The sequence below is a fragment of the Ceratotherium simum genome, chromosome 16 (assembly GCF_057802395.1).
Source record: "Ceratotherium simum simum isolate JZ-2026a chromosome 16, ASM5780239v1, whole genome shotgun sequence".
Taxonomy (NCBI): domain Eukaryota; kingdom Metazoa; phylum Chordata; class Mammalia; order Perissodactyla; family Rhinocerotidae; genus Ceratotherium; species Ceratotherium simum.
In genome coordinates, this window is record NC_141915.1 from 1,688,167 (window position 1) to 1,705,404 (window position 17,238).

The window sequence follows — 17,238 nt, forward strand, 5'->3', positions numbered from 1 at the left end:
ACCTAAACCGACAGGCTTCCTGGAGAGTACAGTAACAGCCAGTGGACTGTGGGTGGGAGCACTTCTTCCTAAGTCAGACAAAGCTCACTTTGTAGTGAGGCGGCCGTGCCCCTGAGGGAATGGCTTGCTTCCTAGCACACCCAGGGAGTCCCACTTCCCCTCCAACCACTTCTTCCTCTACCCACTTCCCTCTCCTTTGTGCCACAGGCCCTTCTGGACTAGCTCTGCCAGAGACAATCCTTAGAGCTGTGACGAAAACTGACAAGGGGGCAGATTTGTTACAAGGGACCCACTTGTAAACATTAGGTCTCAGGACTTACTGGGAAAAAACAATTCTGGCCCAGTTTTTTCTTTTTTAAACCTAATTTCTGATTCTTAAACAATTATGGGAAATATTTTAATAAAAGCTAAGAATATAGCCACCCATGGCTAACAGCAGGGTGGCAAACTCATACCCCTCAGGGGCCTGGCATGTAACAAGTAGGTGAGTGAAGCCAAGTGTTAGCAATGGAGAATGCACAACTAGAGGAGAAGGGCTGCCACTCAGATCCAACTGACTACTTCCACGTGGGAGCCAGGCTGCCAGACTTCCTCTGATACTTCCAAAGATGAAGATACAGATTTTTATGCTGAATCTCTCAAGTTTTAAATGTTGGTACCTTCTTAAAAATAAAACAAAAACAACAACAAGTCCTTGTGTAGGCCAGAAACAAAGTCTATGAACAGAACCTGGTCAGGGTGCTCCCAGTGGAGACCTCTGAGTTACGAGAAACATCTGCGTCCTTACATGGGTGGTGCAGAGCTGTGGTGAAGAACATCGATTGCAGAGTTATTCAAACCCAGGTCTTAATAATACATTCTGTGACTTTAGGCAAGTTCTTAACTTCTCTAAGCCTCACTTCAGCTATAAAGTGGGGGGAGAATATAACACCCACATTAGAGTTGTCATGAAGATCAGAACAGATACAGTGGCACATGAGGAGTGCTCAAGAGCCGCTAGTTACCATGACGACGCGCTACTGACCAATGCCATGCTTTTCCATGAGAGCAATGAGGTCGGCTTCAGTGAGCAGCTGGGGTGGACTGGTCTCCCCATCCACCATCTCTACAGTGCTGGGCTGAAAGCGGCAGCCTCTCTCATAGGCAGGGAGGGTCTACAGAGAGCAGAGGCAGTGTCAGTCAAATCAGTCTGCCAGGGCACTCAGGCAAGACAACTTGCATTTCAAAGAACATGGCCCTGCTCCATCAGACAGCACTAGGGTTGGGAACATGACTGTCTTTCCCTCTCCCTGAGGCCCACAGGGTGAGGTATGGATTCTGACCTCTGACTGGACCTACGATTTATCACCTTGTCACTCCAGTGATCATATGGGTACACATCCAGATAGTTTCGGGCCAGAATCACGAGGCCGTGGGCCATGAAGCGTTCCTGAGCGATGTCTATCTCCACGGTGGTCTCCTGCCCCTGAGCATCCTGGGAGCAGCAAGCTAGGAAATGGCGAATGATAAACTCATATATTCGCTGTTCATCTCCCTATGAAGAAAAGAAAAGAGCCTGAAACTCCCTGCAGGATACTACCTCTCAAGGATCTCAGCATCATTGGTAGTTTAACCTAGTTAATGTCACCTTTCAGGCTAAAGTTCTACACAGAACAAAGCAAACCGCTCCTGTAGCCTCCTGCACTAACACGGAGGGCCAGGCAAATCCTCTGTGTGCTTACAGGTTTAGGCTAATAACCTTCACACCTCTAATCAGGCAAAGATAAGCAAGGGAGTCATCTTGCCCTCAAGACTGGGAAGTGATTCTTTTGACATAAACCCTACCTAAGCAGAAAACAAGGAGAAAGCATAAGAAGGTAAGAAGATACTGCTTGTCGGGGCCAGCCCCCGTGGCTTAGCGGTTAAGTGCGTGCGCTCCGCTACTGGCAGCCCCGGGTTCAGATCCCAGGTGTGCACCGCTGCACTGCTTGTCCGGCCATGCTGAGGTGGCGTCCCACATACAGCAGCTAGCAGGATGTGCAACTACAACATACAACTATCTACTGGGGCTTTGGGGAGAAAAAGAGAAACAAAGGAGGAGGATTGGCAATAGATGTTAGCTCCGGGCCAGTCTTCCTCAGCAAAAAGAGGACTGGCGTGGATGTTAGCTCAGGGCTGATCTTCCTCACAAAATACATAAATAAATAAAAATTAAAAAAAAAAAAGAAGACACTGCTTGTATATAAGACACATAAACATGCACCTGGTGGTCTTAGACCAATTTGATGAACACAGGGGTCATGGTGATTTCCTACCAATTGAGTAGTCAAGGATTTAGCGAGGCTGAATCTATCAAAAGCCCATAAGATGTTCATAATCATATCCGATAATTCTCCTTCTAAGAACGTATTCAAAGGAAATAATGAGAGATCTGCACAAATATTTATCTATACAGATGTTAACTATAGTATATCATGTATCAAAAAGCTGGAAACAGGAGTGACATCAGCATTGTAGTGGAGGTGAATTGTTCCCTTTGTCTCTCCCCTCTAAGTTACAACCAAATGGACATCCGTTATCCAACAGAGGATTCCCTATACAACACAACAGACGCCTGCGAGATCCAGGCAGCTACACATCTGAAGCAGGTGGAATCTGTGACCAGAAGCATCAGGAACCACAGAAAGACCAGTGACCCAGCCCCCAGTGGTGGCAACCCCGACACCAGCTCCACCAGTGGGTGGGCCACACACAAGTGCCTGGGTCCCCAGGCCCCTGCCAGTGACAGTGACACCTGTGAACCCAGTACCCTGGCAGTGGTGCAACCAGCACCCCAAGACAACCTGGGAACAGCAGCGCAGGTGGTACACAGGACAGCAGTGTCCGAGCCTGTGGAGAGCCAGTGGAGGAACACTGGTGATCAGAACCAAAGTAACCAAAGCCTTACCCAAATAAGAAAAGGTGATTACTATCACAAATGTGCCAGTAGAGGATCAATTCATCAAACACCATGAAGAACTACAGTAACATGGCAGAACAGAAGGAAAAAGGAAAATGACAACTCTCTAGAAACCAAACCTGCAGTCAGAGAAGATTACAATCTAACTCACAGAGAATTAAAAATAGCTGTCATAAAGAAACTCAACGAGTTACAAGAAAACTCAGAAAGACAGTTCAGGGCTGGCCCCATGGCCTAGTGGTTAAAGTTCCATGAGCACAGCTTCAGCAGCTGGGGTTCACAGGTTTGGATCCCGGGCATGGACCTACACCACTTATCAGCCATGCTGTGGTGGCGATCCACATACAAAATAAAGGAAATGTTTACAAAATTCAAATTGTTAGCTCAGGGCAAATCTTCCTCAGCAAAACAACAAAAAGAAAGACAGTTCAATGAGCTCAGGAATAAAATTAATGAACAGAAGGAATACTTCACCAAAGAAATTGAAGCTCTAAAAAAAAAACACCAAACAGAAATTCTGTATATGAAAAACACAATTAATGAAATAAAAAATAATGTAGAAAGCATAAAAAATAGAGCAGACCTTATGGAGGAATTAGTGAGCTTGAAGGTAGAAACCTAGAAATACTTTAGGTAGAGGAAGAGAGAGAACTCAGAAAAAAAAAAAATGAATTTTTCAAGAAATATCTGACTCGATTAGGAAAAGTCACACAACAATTATACGTATCCCAGAGGGAGACAAGAGGGAGAAAAGAGCAGAGAGCTTGTTCAAAGAAATAGTAGCTGAGAACTTCCCAAACCTGAGGAAGGAACTGGACATGCAAGTACATGAAGCTAACAGAACTCCTAACTACATCAATGCAAAAAGACCCTCTCCAAAGCATATTAAAACTGTCAAAAGTCAATGACAAAGAAAAAATATTAAGGGCAGCCAAAGAGAAGAAAATAACCTACAAAGGAACCCCTATCAGGCTTTCAGCAGATTTCTCAGGAGAAACCTTCCAGGCTAGGAGAGAGTGGAATGATATATTCAAAACTAACAGCCAAGAATACTCTATCCAGCAAAATTATCCTTCAGATATGATGGAGAAATAAAAGCTTTCCCAGATAAACAAAAGTTGAGGGAGTTCACCACCACTAGATCTCCCTTACAAGAACTGTTGAAGGGAGACCTCCTACCTGAAACAAAAAGGTGAAGATTTACAAAGCTTTGAGCAAGGAGGTAAATAGATAGACAAAATCAGAAAATTGCAGCTCTATATCAAAATAGGTTAGCAAACACTAAAATATAACATAAAGGATTAAGGGAAAGAAACCATCGAAAATAAGTATAAACACTTCAATTTGGTCACAAACTCACAACACAGTGACAACAAAAATATAGAAGGAGAAGTGAAAAGGGATGGAACCTGCATAGGCTAATGGAGATAAGAGGCTATCAGAAAATGGACTATCTCATGCACAAGATCTTTCATACAAACCTCATGGTAACCACAAAACAAAAAATAAGAGTGGAGTCACAAATCATAAATAAAGAGAAAACCATCACAGAAAACCACCAAACTGAAACGGCAGTCAGAAATACAAGAGAAAAGAAACAATGGGAATACAGAACAACTGGAAAACAAAAGAAAATGGCAGTTTTAGCCCTCATATATCACTAATCACTCTACATGTAAATGGATTGGATTCACCAATCAAAAGACACAGAATGGTGGGATGGATTAAAAAAATGACACCCAACAATATGCTGCCTCCAGGAAAGACATCTTAGCTCTCAAGACAAACATAGGCTCAAAGTGAAGGGATGGAAGATGGTACTCCAAGAAAATGGCAAGCAAAAGAAAGGGAGTGTAGCCATACTTAAACAAAGCAGTCTTCAAGATAAAAAAGATAATAAGAAACAAAGATGGGCATTATATGATAAAAGGGACATTCCACCAAGAAGACATAACACTTATTAAAATATATGCACCTAACACAGGAGCACCAAAGTATATAAAGCAAATATTAACAGACCTAAAGACAGAAACTGACAGCAACACAATAATATAGTAGAGGACCTCAATACCCCACTTACTTAAATGGAGAGATTATCCAGACACAAAGTCAGCAAGAAAATAGTGGCCTTAAATGAAACACTAGATCAGATAGACTTAATAGATATACATAGAACATTCCATCCCAAAATAGCAGAATACACATTCTTCTCAAGTACACATGGAACATTCTCAAAGATAGACTATATGTTGGAAAACAAAGCAAGCCTCAATAAATTTAAGAAGATTTAAATCATACCAAGTATCTCTTCCAACCACAATGCTATGAAACTAGAAATCAATTATAAGAAAAAAGCTAGGAAAGTCACAAATATGTGGAAACTAAACAACATGCTACTGAACAACCATTGGATCAATGAAGAAATCAAAGGAGAAATAAAAAAATACCTACAGCAAATGAAAATGAAAACACAACATACCATCTCTTATGGGATGCAGCAAAAGCAGTACTAAGAGGGAAATTTATAGCAATACAGGCCTCCTTCAACAAACAAGAAAAATCTCAAATAAACAAGCTTACCTTATACCTAAAAGAACTATAAAAAGAACAAAGCCCAAAGTAAGTAGAAGGAAGGAAATAATAAAAATCAGAGCAGAAATAAATGAAATAGAGACTAAAAAAACAACAGAAAGGATCAATGAAACTACAAGCTGATTCTTTAAGAAGATAAACAAAATTGACAAATCTTTAGCCAGATTCACTAACAAAAAAAGAGAGATGACTCAAATAAATAAAATCAGGAATGAAAGAGAAGAAATTATAATGGACACCACAGAAATATAAAGGATAATAAGAGAATACTATGAAAAGCTATTTGCCAACAAATTGAATAACCTAGAGGAAACATATAAATTCTTAGAATCATACAACCTCCCAAAACTAAATCAAGAAGAAATAGAGAATCTGAATAGATCAATCACAAGCAAAAAGACTGAAACAGTAATCAAAAACCACTCAAAAAAAACAAGTCTAGGACCTGACGGCTTCCCCAATGAATTCTACTAAACATTCAAAGAAGATTTAACACCTATCCTTCTGAAACTCTTCCAAAAAAGTGAAGAGAAGGATAAGCTTCCTAATTCATTTTACGAGGCCAACATTACCCTGCTACCAAAACCAGACAAGGACAACACAAAAAAAGAAAATTATAGGCCAATATCGCTGATGAATATAGATGCCAAAGTCTTCAACACAATATTAGCAAATTGAATACAACAATATATTAAAAGGATCATACACCACAATCAAGAGGGATTTATTCCAGGGATGCAGGGATGGTTCAACATTGGCAAATCAATGTGATACACCACATGAACAAAATGAAGAATAAAAATCACGTGATCATTTCAATAGATGCAGAGAAAGCATCTAACAAGATCCAACATCCATTTATGATAAAAACTCTGAATAAAATGGGTATAGAAGGAAAGTACCTCAACATAATAAAGGCCATATATGACAAACCCACAGCCAACATCATGCTCAATGAAGAAAAACTGAAAGGCATTCCTCTGAGAACAGGAAGAAGACAAAGATGCCCACTCTTGCCACTCTTATTCAACACAGTACTGGCAGTTTTAGCTAGAGCAATTAGGCAAGAAAAAGAAATAAAAGGGATCCAAATTAGAAAGGAAGAAGTGAAATTCTCACTATTTGCAGATGACATGATTCTATATATAGAAAACCCTAAAGAATCCACCGAAAACTACTAGAAATAATCAACAAATACAGTAAAGTTGCAGGATATAAAATCAACATATAAAAATCAGTTGCATTTCGGGGCCCGCCCAGTGGTACAGTGGTTTAAATTTGCACGCTCTGGGCCGGCCCTGTGGCTTGGTGGTTAAGTGCACGCGCTGCAATGCTGGCGGCCCGGGTTCGGATCCCGGGTGCGCATCGAGGCACCACTTCTCCGTCCATCCTGAGGCCGAGTCCCACATACAGCAACTAGAAGGATGTGCAGCTATGACATGCAACTATCTGCTGGGGCTTTGGGGGGAAAAAATAAAATAAATAAAATCTTTAAAAAAAAAAAAAAAAAAAAAAATCCCTTTAAAAAAAAAAAAAAAAATTTGCACGCTCTGCTTCGGTGGCCTGAGGTTCACGGGTTCAGATCCTTGGTGTGGACCCACGCACCACTCATCAAGCCACACTGTGGTGGCATCCCACATACAAAAAAAAAAATAGAGGAAGATTGGCACAGAAGTTAGCTCAAGCCAATCTTCCTCAGCAAAAAGAAGAGGATTGGCAACAGATGTTAGCTCAGGGCCAATCTTCCCGACAAAAAAAAATCAGTTGCATTTCTATACACTATAACGAATTAGCCGACAGTGAAGTCAAGAATACAATCCCATTTTCAATCGCAACAAAGAGAATAAAATACCTAGGAATAAATTTAACTAAGGAGATGAAAGACCTATACACTGAAAACTATAAGACATTATTGAAAGAAATCAAAGTAGAGATAAAGAAATGGAAAGATATTCCATGCACTTGGATTGGAAGAATAAACACAGTTAAAGAGTCCATACTACCTAAAGCAATCTACAGATTCAATGCAATCCCAATCAGAATCCCAATGACATTCTTCATGGAAATAGAAGAAAGAATCCTAAAATTTATATGGAACAACAAAAGACCCCAGATAGCCAAAACAATCCTGAGAAAAAAGAACAAAGTTGGAGGTATCACACTTCCTGAATTCAAATTATACTACAAAGCTACAGTAATCACAACAGCATGGTACTAGCACCAAAAGAGAGACAGATCAATGGAACAGAACTGAAAGCCCAGAAAAAAACCATACATCTATGGACAGCTAATCTTTGACAAAGGAGCCAAGAACGTACAATGGAGAAAGGAAAGTCTCTTCAATAAGTGGTGTTGAGAAAACTAGACAGCCACATGCAAAAGAACGAAAGTAGACCATTATCTTACACCATACACAAAAATTAACTCAAAATGGATTAAAGACTTGAATGTAAGACCTGAGACCATAAAATTCTTACAAGAAAATATAGGCAGTACACTCTTTGACATCAGTCTTAGCAGCATTTTTTTGAATACCTTGTCTACTCAGGCAAGGGAAACAAAAGAAAAAATAACAAATGGGACTACATCAGATTAAAAAGCTTCTGCACAGCAAAGGAAATCATCAACAAAAGGAAAAGACAATCCACTAACTGGGAGAAAATATTTGCAAATCATATATCCGACAACGGGTTAATTTCCAAAATATATAAAGAACTCATGTAACTCAACAACAAAAAAATAAACAACTCAAAGCAGAAAATGGGCAGAGGATATGAACAGACATTTTTCCAAAGAAGATACACAGATGGGCAACAGGCATATGAAAAGATGTTCAACACCAATAATTATTAGGGAAATGCAAATCAAAACTACAATGAGATATCACCTCACACCTGTCAGAATAGCTATAATTATCAAGAAATAACAAGTGTTGGAGAGGATGTGGAGAAAAGGAAACCCTCATACACTGCTGGTGGGAATGCAAAACTGGTGCAGCCACTATAAAAAACAATATGGACACTTAAAAAATTAAAAATAGAAATATTATACGACCCAGCTATCCCACTACTGGGTATTTATCCAAAGAACATGAAATCAACAATTCAAATAGATTTATGCATCCCTATGTTCATCACAGCATTATTCACAATAGCCAAGACATGGAAGCAATCCAGGTGCCCATCAACAGATGATTAGATAAAGATGCTGTATATATATACAATGGAATACTACCCAGCCATAAAAAAAAGACAAAATCGTGCCATTTGCAACAACATGGATGGACCTTGAGGGTATTCTATTAAGCGAAGTAAGTCAGAGAAACACAAACACCGTATGATTTCACTCATACGTGGAAGATAAACACATAGATACGGTGAACAGACTAGTGGTTCCCAAAGGAGGAGAGGTGGGAGGAGGGCCAAAGGGATAAAGGGGCACACATGTATGGTGACAGATAAAAACTAAGGCTATTGGTGGTGAACACAATGCAGTATATACAGAAACCAAAATATAATAATGTATACTCAAAATTTACACAATGTTATAAGCCAATATGATCTCAATTAAAAAAAAAAGTTGGAAACAACCTAATCTGTCAAAAACAGACTTGGCAAAATAAATTATGGTAGGGGCCAGCCCGGTGGCATAGCAGTTAAGTTCACACGCTCTGCTTCAGCAGCCCAGGGTTAGCAGGTTCAGATCCTGGTTGTGGACCTACACACCACTTATCAAGCCATGCTGTGGCAGGCATCCCACATATAAAGCAGAGGAAGATGGGCACGGATGTTAGCCCAGGGCCAATCTTCCTCAGCAAAAAGAGGAGGATTGGCAACAGACATTAACTCAGGGCTAATCTTCCTCACAAAAAAAAAAGAAAAAAAGAAAAAACTAATATGCGTTATTAAAAGAAGAAGGAAAAAGACACTTACTTAGCTTTGCGATAAGCCTGCAGGTGTCAAACAAGCCTGACTAGCTCCAGCCCTCATGGAGCTCATTCCTCAACTGAGAAAATGACTGCAACATGTGACACATTCAAGCACAGCTGAGTGTGCAAACTCTGCAGTTCCTGGGGTAGGACAGGAGGGGGGTGGTAAAGTTTCGAGGAGGCGATGGAAACCGATCCGGTCTCGGGAGGATGGATAGGATACTTCCAGTTAACAAGGGACCAAGGAGGCCAAGCAGTTCCGTGTGGGTGTGGGAACTGAGGAGGTACAGGAAAGGTGACCTGCCTAGTATGTGTGTGGAGGGATCAGCGAAGCAGCAGAGGGAGTTGACAGAGCAGGGAAGTGGGGCTGGATAGAGAACAGAGCCCACCATGGGGGTCTTTCATGAAAGCCAGGCAGAAGATGACGATATAAGAGAATTTTGACACTAACATCTCTTTTCCGAAACAGAAGGGACAGCTCAAAATCACTTAGTTCTTACAATAAAAGCCCACAGAGTAAATTCAAATCCTACTACTGACCCCTCACCTCCCTCTGGGTTCCGGCAAACAGTACGGTCAGAGACACCAACCTGCAAGTTGCTCGTGTATTTGGTGGGGTGGATGGGAGGGTGAGCTTGGTCAGACTTGTTCCCGTTGCGTGGGGTAGGGCCACCCCGCTCTAGAATGTTCTGGGCAAAGGCCCCCCAGCGTGGATCCACGGTCTGCTGCTCCACCAGCGCTGTTAGGTTTAAGTCTTTGGGGAAAATGTTTGTTTCAGTTCGTGGATAGCTGATGTACCTAAAACGAAGGCAAACAAATGGAACAAGAAATTGCTACAACTGGTCTATAAACAAACAAATGAGATTTAAAACACCTGGTGACACCTGCATTAACCCATCCAATCCAGCCAACTCAACTAAAGGCAACCTAGGTTACCTACGCTGAGAAAATTCTGAGATGTGACCCCCTAAAGGGCTAAGGAGCAGTAGGCTCTCTTGCTAGCACATTCAAAGAAGCCAAAGGATCAATGAAAGGGGCAGCACAGTGTAGGGCATGCTCCCTACAGCTCAGCTCTGCCAGCAGCTGTTCGCCTGGGCATATCCTTGGCCGTCTCTAGTGCCAGTCTGACAGAGCAACCCCAGGATGAGCCCCACGGCACTCACAGTTCCAACAGTGTGTGCTTCTACAACTTTCCTTAAAGTATAGAAAGAACAATGCTGCCCAGTAAACTATAATGTGCAGCCTACATGTAATTTCAAATTTTCTATTAGCCACTTAAACATTATTGAGATCATTTACATTCCTTTTTTCATAAAAGTCTTAGAAACGCAGTATATATTTTATACTTACAGCACTTCCCAATTTGGACAACCCAAATTTCAAGTGCTCAATAGTTACCTACGGCAAGTGGCTGCCACACTGGCCAACGTGGACCACACTGTCACGGGACGGCACCAGGGTGCTCATGACCCCGAGACAGGATGATTTACAACAGGCAAACAACTCCTGAAGGGGCTGCTTGCCACCTGCCAGGGCTCCAGGGGAGGTGCTGAGTGCTCAAGAGTGGGATTTGAATTCACTCTATGGGCTCTTAATTTAGGAAATAAATGATTTTGAAATGTCTTTTCCCTATCAGAAAAGAGAAGTCAATGTCAAAATTCTTCTACTTCAGAGCTCAGCCCTCGAGACAGTTTGTGTTTCCCCATAAGCTGTATTTCTAAAATATTTCACCCGGACAAAGATGCATCAAATTCTATTCCCAAATGTAGAATACTGACCCTTGAGTGTAGAGCTTTTCGGCAATCCTCATGGTTTCTTTAGCATTTATTCTCAACTTTCGAGAAGCCAGCTTTTCAAGCTCCTGTTAATGTGTCAACAGGCATGTTAGGGTATAGTGCGTGAGTCAGAGGGCACGACACAACCACACAACTCATCTTCAGAACTGTCTGGCCCCGTCACTCCAGCTGCTGTCACACAGAGGGAGGAAGACTGTGCTGAACAAAAAAGTTCTGGACCTGCTAGGCAGAGCCAGATCTCAGCCCAGCAGTTCTCAGACTCTGAAGTGCAGAAGCAAGAATCACCTGGAAGCAAGCAGATTCCGGGCCCTGAGCATTAGGGATTCTGACAGAAGAGGGCTGGGATAAAGGCCAGAAATCCGCATTTTTTAACAAGCATCTAATTTATTGATTTTAACACAGGCAGTCTGAGAGCCACACTTTGAGAACACTATCTGAGCCCCAGGAAATTCCCCTGGATGATGAATACCATTCTTTTAGGCCTCCTGGGAGAAAATCAGCTGTCCTTTCCCCATGGTGACACTCCAACAATGCTGTTGGCTACATGTCAAAGCATATTTAAGCAGTGAGCAATGAAACACTTATGCCTACTATATGAAATCAATTCATAACTCTCCCCTCGTCATCCCTCCACACACACACACACACACACACACACAGTGCCACACCTGAGATAAAGAACGCACTGCCCACCAGTCTCTGCGTGTTTCTTAGCCCGCACATTCTGTATGTTCAACCTCCAGAGTTAACCCAGACAGTAATTATCCCCTGAACTTTCCTGCCAAGTGGTGACTGGGAAGGGGCACCCTAATGTGTTTTACTCAGACTTATGTCCCATGAGGGTGGCTCTTCTGGCTCAAAAAATTGAGAAACCCTATTCTAGAGTAGGCTTATTCTTTTTTTTTTTTTTTTAAGATTTTAAAGATTTTATTTATTTATTTTTTCCCCCAAAGCCCCAGTAGATAGTTGTGTGTCATAGTTCCACGTCCTTCTAGTTGCTGTATGTGGGACGCGGCCTCAGCATGGCCGGAGAAGCAGCGCGTCAGTGCGAGCCCGGGATCCGAACCCGGGTCGCCAGCAGCGGAGCGCGCTCGCTTAACCACTAAGCCACGGGGCCGGCCCTAGAGTAGGCTTATAAAGCAGATATTTAAAATGATGTTTACAGACTGTGCAGAAACATAAAAAAAAAAAATGCTCAGATGGAAAAAACAAGCTATTCCAATTACACTGCTGTAAAAAATAAGCATATAAAAAAACAGGAAGAGGGTCTGGCCCGTGGCACAAGCAGTTAAGTGCACGCGTTCTGCTGTGGCGGCCCGGAGTTTGCTGGTTCAGATCCCGGGCATGCAGTGACGCACCACTTGGCAAGCCATGCTGTGGCGGTGTCCCATATAAAGTGGAGGAAGATGGGCACGGATGTTAGCCCAGGGCCCATCTTCCTCAGCAAAAAAAGAGGAGGATTGGCAGATGTTAGCACAGGGCTGATCTCCTCACAAAAAAAAAAACAACAAAAAAATAGGAAGAAAAGACATCAAGATTATATCAGTGATCACATAAGGATGATGAGAAGATGGGTGATTTATTTTCCTCTTTTTGTTTTCCAAACCCCACTTAAAGTAGTTATATTGCATTTATTCACTTAAAAAAAGCCATTAAGAGGCCAACCAGGCCTGTGTTTGGGGGTTTCTGTTTGTCCCAAGCGCTTTCCTAATGTGCCCCTGGAAGGGTGACGCTTTCTGCCACTGGGCCACCGTTGGAGGCAGAACCCCGGTCCCAACAACAGGAAGTCAGAGCTCCTCAGGGGCTGGTGCAGGCCCTCCAGAACATACCACAGTGTCCAAAGCTTGAGGCCTCCACTTGCTCTTTGCCTTAGACCTGACCTCCACCACGGTCGCCCTGGGATCCTAGAAAGCCAGGAAAAGCAGAGGCCACTTTAAGCTACTGGTGAATCTTTCCCAGCTTTCCTATGACAACCCCTGCTCACCATTCCAGATCACACTCACCGCCAGCAGAGGCCCCTACTCTAGCCCGTGAGAGTGCCCCACATAATGCGGGTTTATACTGCTCAGTGTGATGGATGCCATCCCCACTTTCCTGCTCAAACCAAAACTTGGAGGGGCAATTTCACAAGCCCTAAGGTGCCTCCTCCACAGCCTATGAAATACAACAGCCTATGCATCTCCTAAGCACAGTTTCCTATCTACACATGCACGGCGTTATTATTTTTTAAATTCATGATAATACAGAGTTAGAAATAGGGGAAATTACATAATACAAGCTGGAGAAATCTAATCTTAAGATCAACTTCATAATTTTCAGAGACTGCAAATGGACAAAGAACTCAGTTTAAGTGATTTGTTAATGAGGATATTTGTATATCAAAATCTAAACTTCTCTCTCCAAAAAGACTGAGGACTGGGTGCTCTTGACAATAAGCTCAAAGTATCCCACGTGTCATGTTTTCCTGCACCACATCCTAGTAAAATAGAAAAAGGGCAGGTCTTTTTAATTGAACAGATAAACGTGCAGTGTCACAGACACACCAGGTGGTGCCATGACCTTCAGGGTCAAAGGGGGGAGTAGTGGACAGACAGGGTGACCCTGGGAGGCAGCTGGTCTGCAGGAGCTCAGGAGTCAGACAAACTGGGATCCAGTCCATGCTCTGCCCCTTACTAGCTCCAGTGTGTCTGTGCACGAGTTACTTAACTTTCTCTAGCTTCCTCCTCTGTAAAATGGGAAGAGTTTCACCACCCTCACAGGCACCATTAGGACTAAGTAAAATAACATGCACCACATAGTGTGTCTGGCACATAGCAGGTGCTCAGTAGTTTCGACTCCTCCTTACCAAATCTATAATAAACTCTCCAGTGGGCTATAGCCAAGAAGCATACCTGACTCATCAGACCTGGAGACCTGAGTTTTATTTAGGTACCACTGTGTGCAGCCCCTGGGTTAAAACAGGCTATTACATGCTGATCGACAGGAAGCAACATCACAACATGGACGATCAGTCTGAGGGTTGCAACTCAGCCACTGATGGCCTACGGCCTGAGCTGGTCATGGTCCTTCGCATGTGCTGCTCTCTCTATTGACATATGCTTCCCTCAGGTCCTCTCATGGCTGCCTCCTGCTAATCCCTCCAGCCCTCACTTACACGTCACCGCTGAGACACCTTTCATGGCCACCACACCTGGAATAGCCCCTCTATTCCTTTACTCCCCAGGCCATGCTCTACTCCTTTACTCTACTTTTATTTCCAGGCATGTTTTGCTGTATGAGGTTAACTTGTTCACCTGTTTGTGACTTGCACCTCTCTAGATTTCATCACCTGACCAATGGAAGAGGGAGTTGGACCAGATGCTTCCCAAACTCCTTCCAGCTCTAGAAGTCTATGATCCAGACTGGTCGAGCTGATCCTTATTCATCTCTGGTGACAGTATCCTGCTTTGGGGGAGGGATTTCAGCTATACATTTCTTAAAATATCTGACTTTACCTAAAAGTTCTACAGATCCTTTCCTTCTACATTTTTTTAGTGCTGTTTTCATGGGATGCTAGTCTCACTGATCCCCAGAAAGTGATGGCCTGAGATGCAAACTGAAAGCTACAGTTCACTGGGAAAACGGGACAGGATTCCCTCTGCCAACAGACATGGGGCGGCTTTGAAAATTGTAGAATGGTTTTCCAGGATCATTAAGATTTCAAAGTATTTTTTACCTCCATACACAGCTGATAGAGGACAAGACAGGCTGTGTGGTTAAAGAGACGATGCCTTTTCCAGTTGAATTCTACAATTCCATCTTTGTGGTCATGAGTTACTAAATTGGGGAAAGACAAACAGGAAAGCAGTGACTCAGAGAAGCCACATGCTATGACAGATAGGAAAATGTATTACAGTGAAAGTCAAAGGAATATGAAGTAGAGAAGCTCGCTAAACTTTAAGTGGATTCTGAATATTCTAATGGGGTAGGGTGGAGGGCAGCAAGACTAAAAAATAAATCACACATTTAATTAGTGCCATTGATACTCCATGGTGCCCCTGGTTACTCCTTGGCCCTTAGGTTCCATACCATAAACAACTCCCCCAGACTTACCTTTAATTTTGTGAAAGATTTCTGGCACAAAAGCCTGAATGGCTTTGAACCTCTCCACCACAAACCCCAGTGTTGGGAACTGGCAGCTGCCGTAACTGATCAGCTGCTCTGCCAACACCTCGGGGAAAATCTTTTGAAGCCTCAGGGTCTGGAACCTAGTGAAGGCAGCTCCTGGAAAGTGAGGATGGAAAGAAGGAATGAGAAAATGATGGACTGCAAGGTCAAAGGTAGGTGCACATATTTACATACAAACCTCACGTCTGGTTCCATAACCCAATAACCAGTGACCCATGTGGGCCATCAAAAGTAGTTTGTCCAGCTCCTCACCAATCCTCAGATCCAGCTCCTGCCTCACGTCCACAGCATCGCTCACTCTCTGATCAGGCTCGGTCAGGTTTTCACAGGCCATCCTGACAGCTCGGGGAGTGATCTCAGAGAAGCGGGCTCTCAACACCTGCAGATTGGGCTTCACTGTGGAACAGAGAGTCACCAAGGTTAAAGTCCAATCACACTGGGCTCATCACAAACGGCTTGCTTTTCTTAACCTCCTTGAACGAAAGGTAAACCAGTTCAAGAAGCTGCGAGGTGTCCAATTTTCATCACTAGGTTAAATTAACAGTACACTGTATATGAGGGAAACTTTACTATAACTGCTAAACTGAGTATTGTCAGAAATAACGGTGGAGCAAATTTTAGCTACTAACTCAAGCTCTCCAGTGAGCCTTTTGAGACTTTAACCTCACTTGCTCTCTTAGACCTACAGGGAAAAGAAAAATGTTGTTAATTAAAAGGTCCTTGGGGCCGGCCCCATGGCCTAGTGGTTAAGTTCAGCACGCTCCGCTTTGGCGGCCGGGGTTCAGTTCCCCAGATGTGGACCTACACCGCTTGTCAGCAGCCATGCTGTGGTGGCAACCCACATATAAAACAGAGGAAGACTGGCACAAATGTTAGCTCAGGGCAAATCTTCCTCAAGCAAAAAGAGGAAGATTGGCAACAGATGTTGGCTCAGGGCCAACTGTCCTCAGCAACAATGATGACAACAACAAAAGGTCCTATGTCTTGTCATAGAAATAATGTAAGACATATACATTGCTCCTGAAAGTCAACGTATTTAAATCCCAGGAGTCATTATAGCTTCAAAAACAGGGAAAACAGCAACCCCCTAACTCTTCGAAGCCCAAGAATGGCCTTCCTCTAAGTTACCTGAAATCATTAACCCTGTTAGAGCCATTTAAGTTCATTTCAACATTTATTAATATTCAGGCACTATACAAAGAATATAGGAGATAAAACATTGGGGCCAGCACAGTGGCATAGTGGTTAAGTTCGTGCACTCTGCTTTGCCGGCCCAGGATTCACAGGTTTGAATTTTGGGCATGGACCTATGCACTGCTTATCAAGCCATGCTGTGGTGGCATCCCATATACAAAACAGAGGAAGATGGCTACGGATGTTAGCTCAGGGCTAATCTTCCTCAGCAAAAAAGAGGAAGATTGGCAAGGGATGTTAGCTCAGGGCCAATCTTCCTAAGGAAAAAAAATAAAATAAAAAGGAGATAAAACAAATAGAATATTCTAGAATTATTCTTCATACTTTACATATGGTATATAATTCTTTTGTAAATATTCTATATACAACTGTAAAAAACAGAATATAAAGTCCCTGCTCTCGAGGAGCTGGCAATCTACTTGGACCTAAAATATAACAAGCCCTGGACTACAGGGTCTACACCACTTATAAACTCAGTTAGTACTCACGCAACCCTAGGAACTGTGTCAGACTGCCTGACTTTCCAGAGAAGGAAGCCAAGGTTCCCAAGGGTTCAGTGACTTGCTCTAGGACACAAAGCCAGTGAGACTCACAGAGGGATTCAGGAGGGAGAGTATATGGGA

At 42.8% G+C, this 17,238-nt stretch overlaps 1 protein-coding gene across 4 annotated transcripts in view; it reads right to left on the reverse strand.

Moving 5' to 3' along the window:
- TOP3A (DNA topoisomerase III alpha) overlaps nucleotides 1-17,238 on the reverse strand; it is a 38,331-nt gene that overhangs the window by 10,569 nt on the left and 10,524 nt on the right. For all 4 annotated transcript variants that reach the window (XM_004432999.3, XM_087440307.1, XM_087440308.1 and 1 more), the window contains 8 exons: nucleotides 15,674-15,817; nucleotides 15,347-15,517; nucleotides 14,970-15,070; nucleotides 13,084-13,158; nucleotides 11,237-11,319; nucleotides 10,049-10,256; nucleotides 1,349-1,534; nucleotides 1,025-1,154 (listed from right to left, as the gene is read on the reverse strand). In XM_004432999.3, coding sequence (XP_004433056.1) covers nucleotides 1,025-1,154; nucleotides 1,349-1,534; nucleotides 10,049-10,256; nucleotides 11,237-11,319; nucleotides 13,084-13,158; nucleotides 14,970-15,070; nucleotides 15,347-15,517; nucleotides 15,674-15,817 — 1,098 coding nt within the window. The remainder of the gene's footprint in view (nucleotides 1-1,024; nucleotides 1,155-1,348; nucleotides 1,535-10,048; nucleotides 10,257-11,236; nucleotides 11,320-13,083; nucleotides 13,159-14,969; nucleotides 15,071-15,346; nucleotides 15,518-15,673; nucleotides 15,818-17,238) is intronic.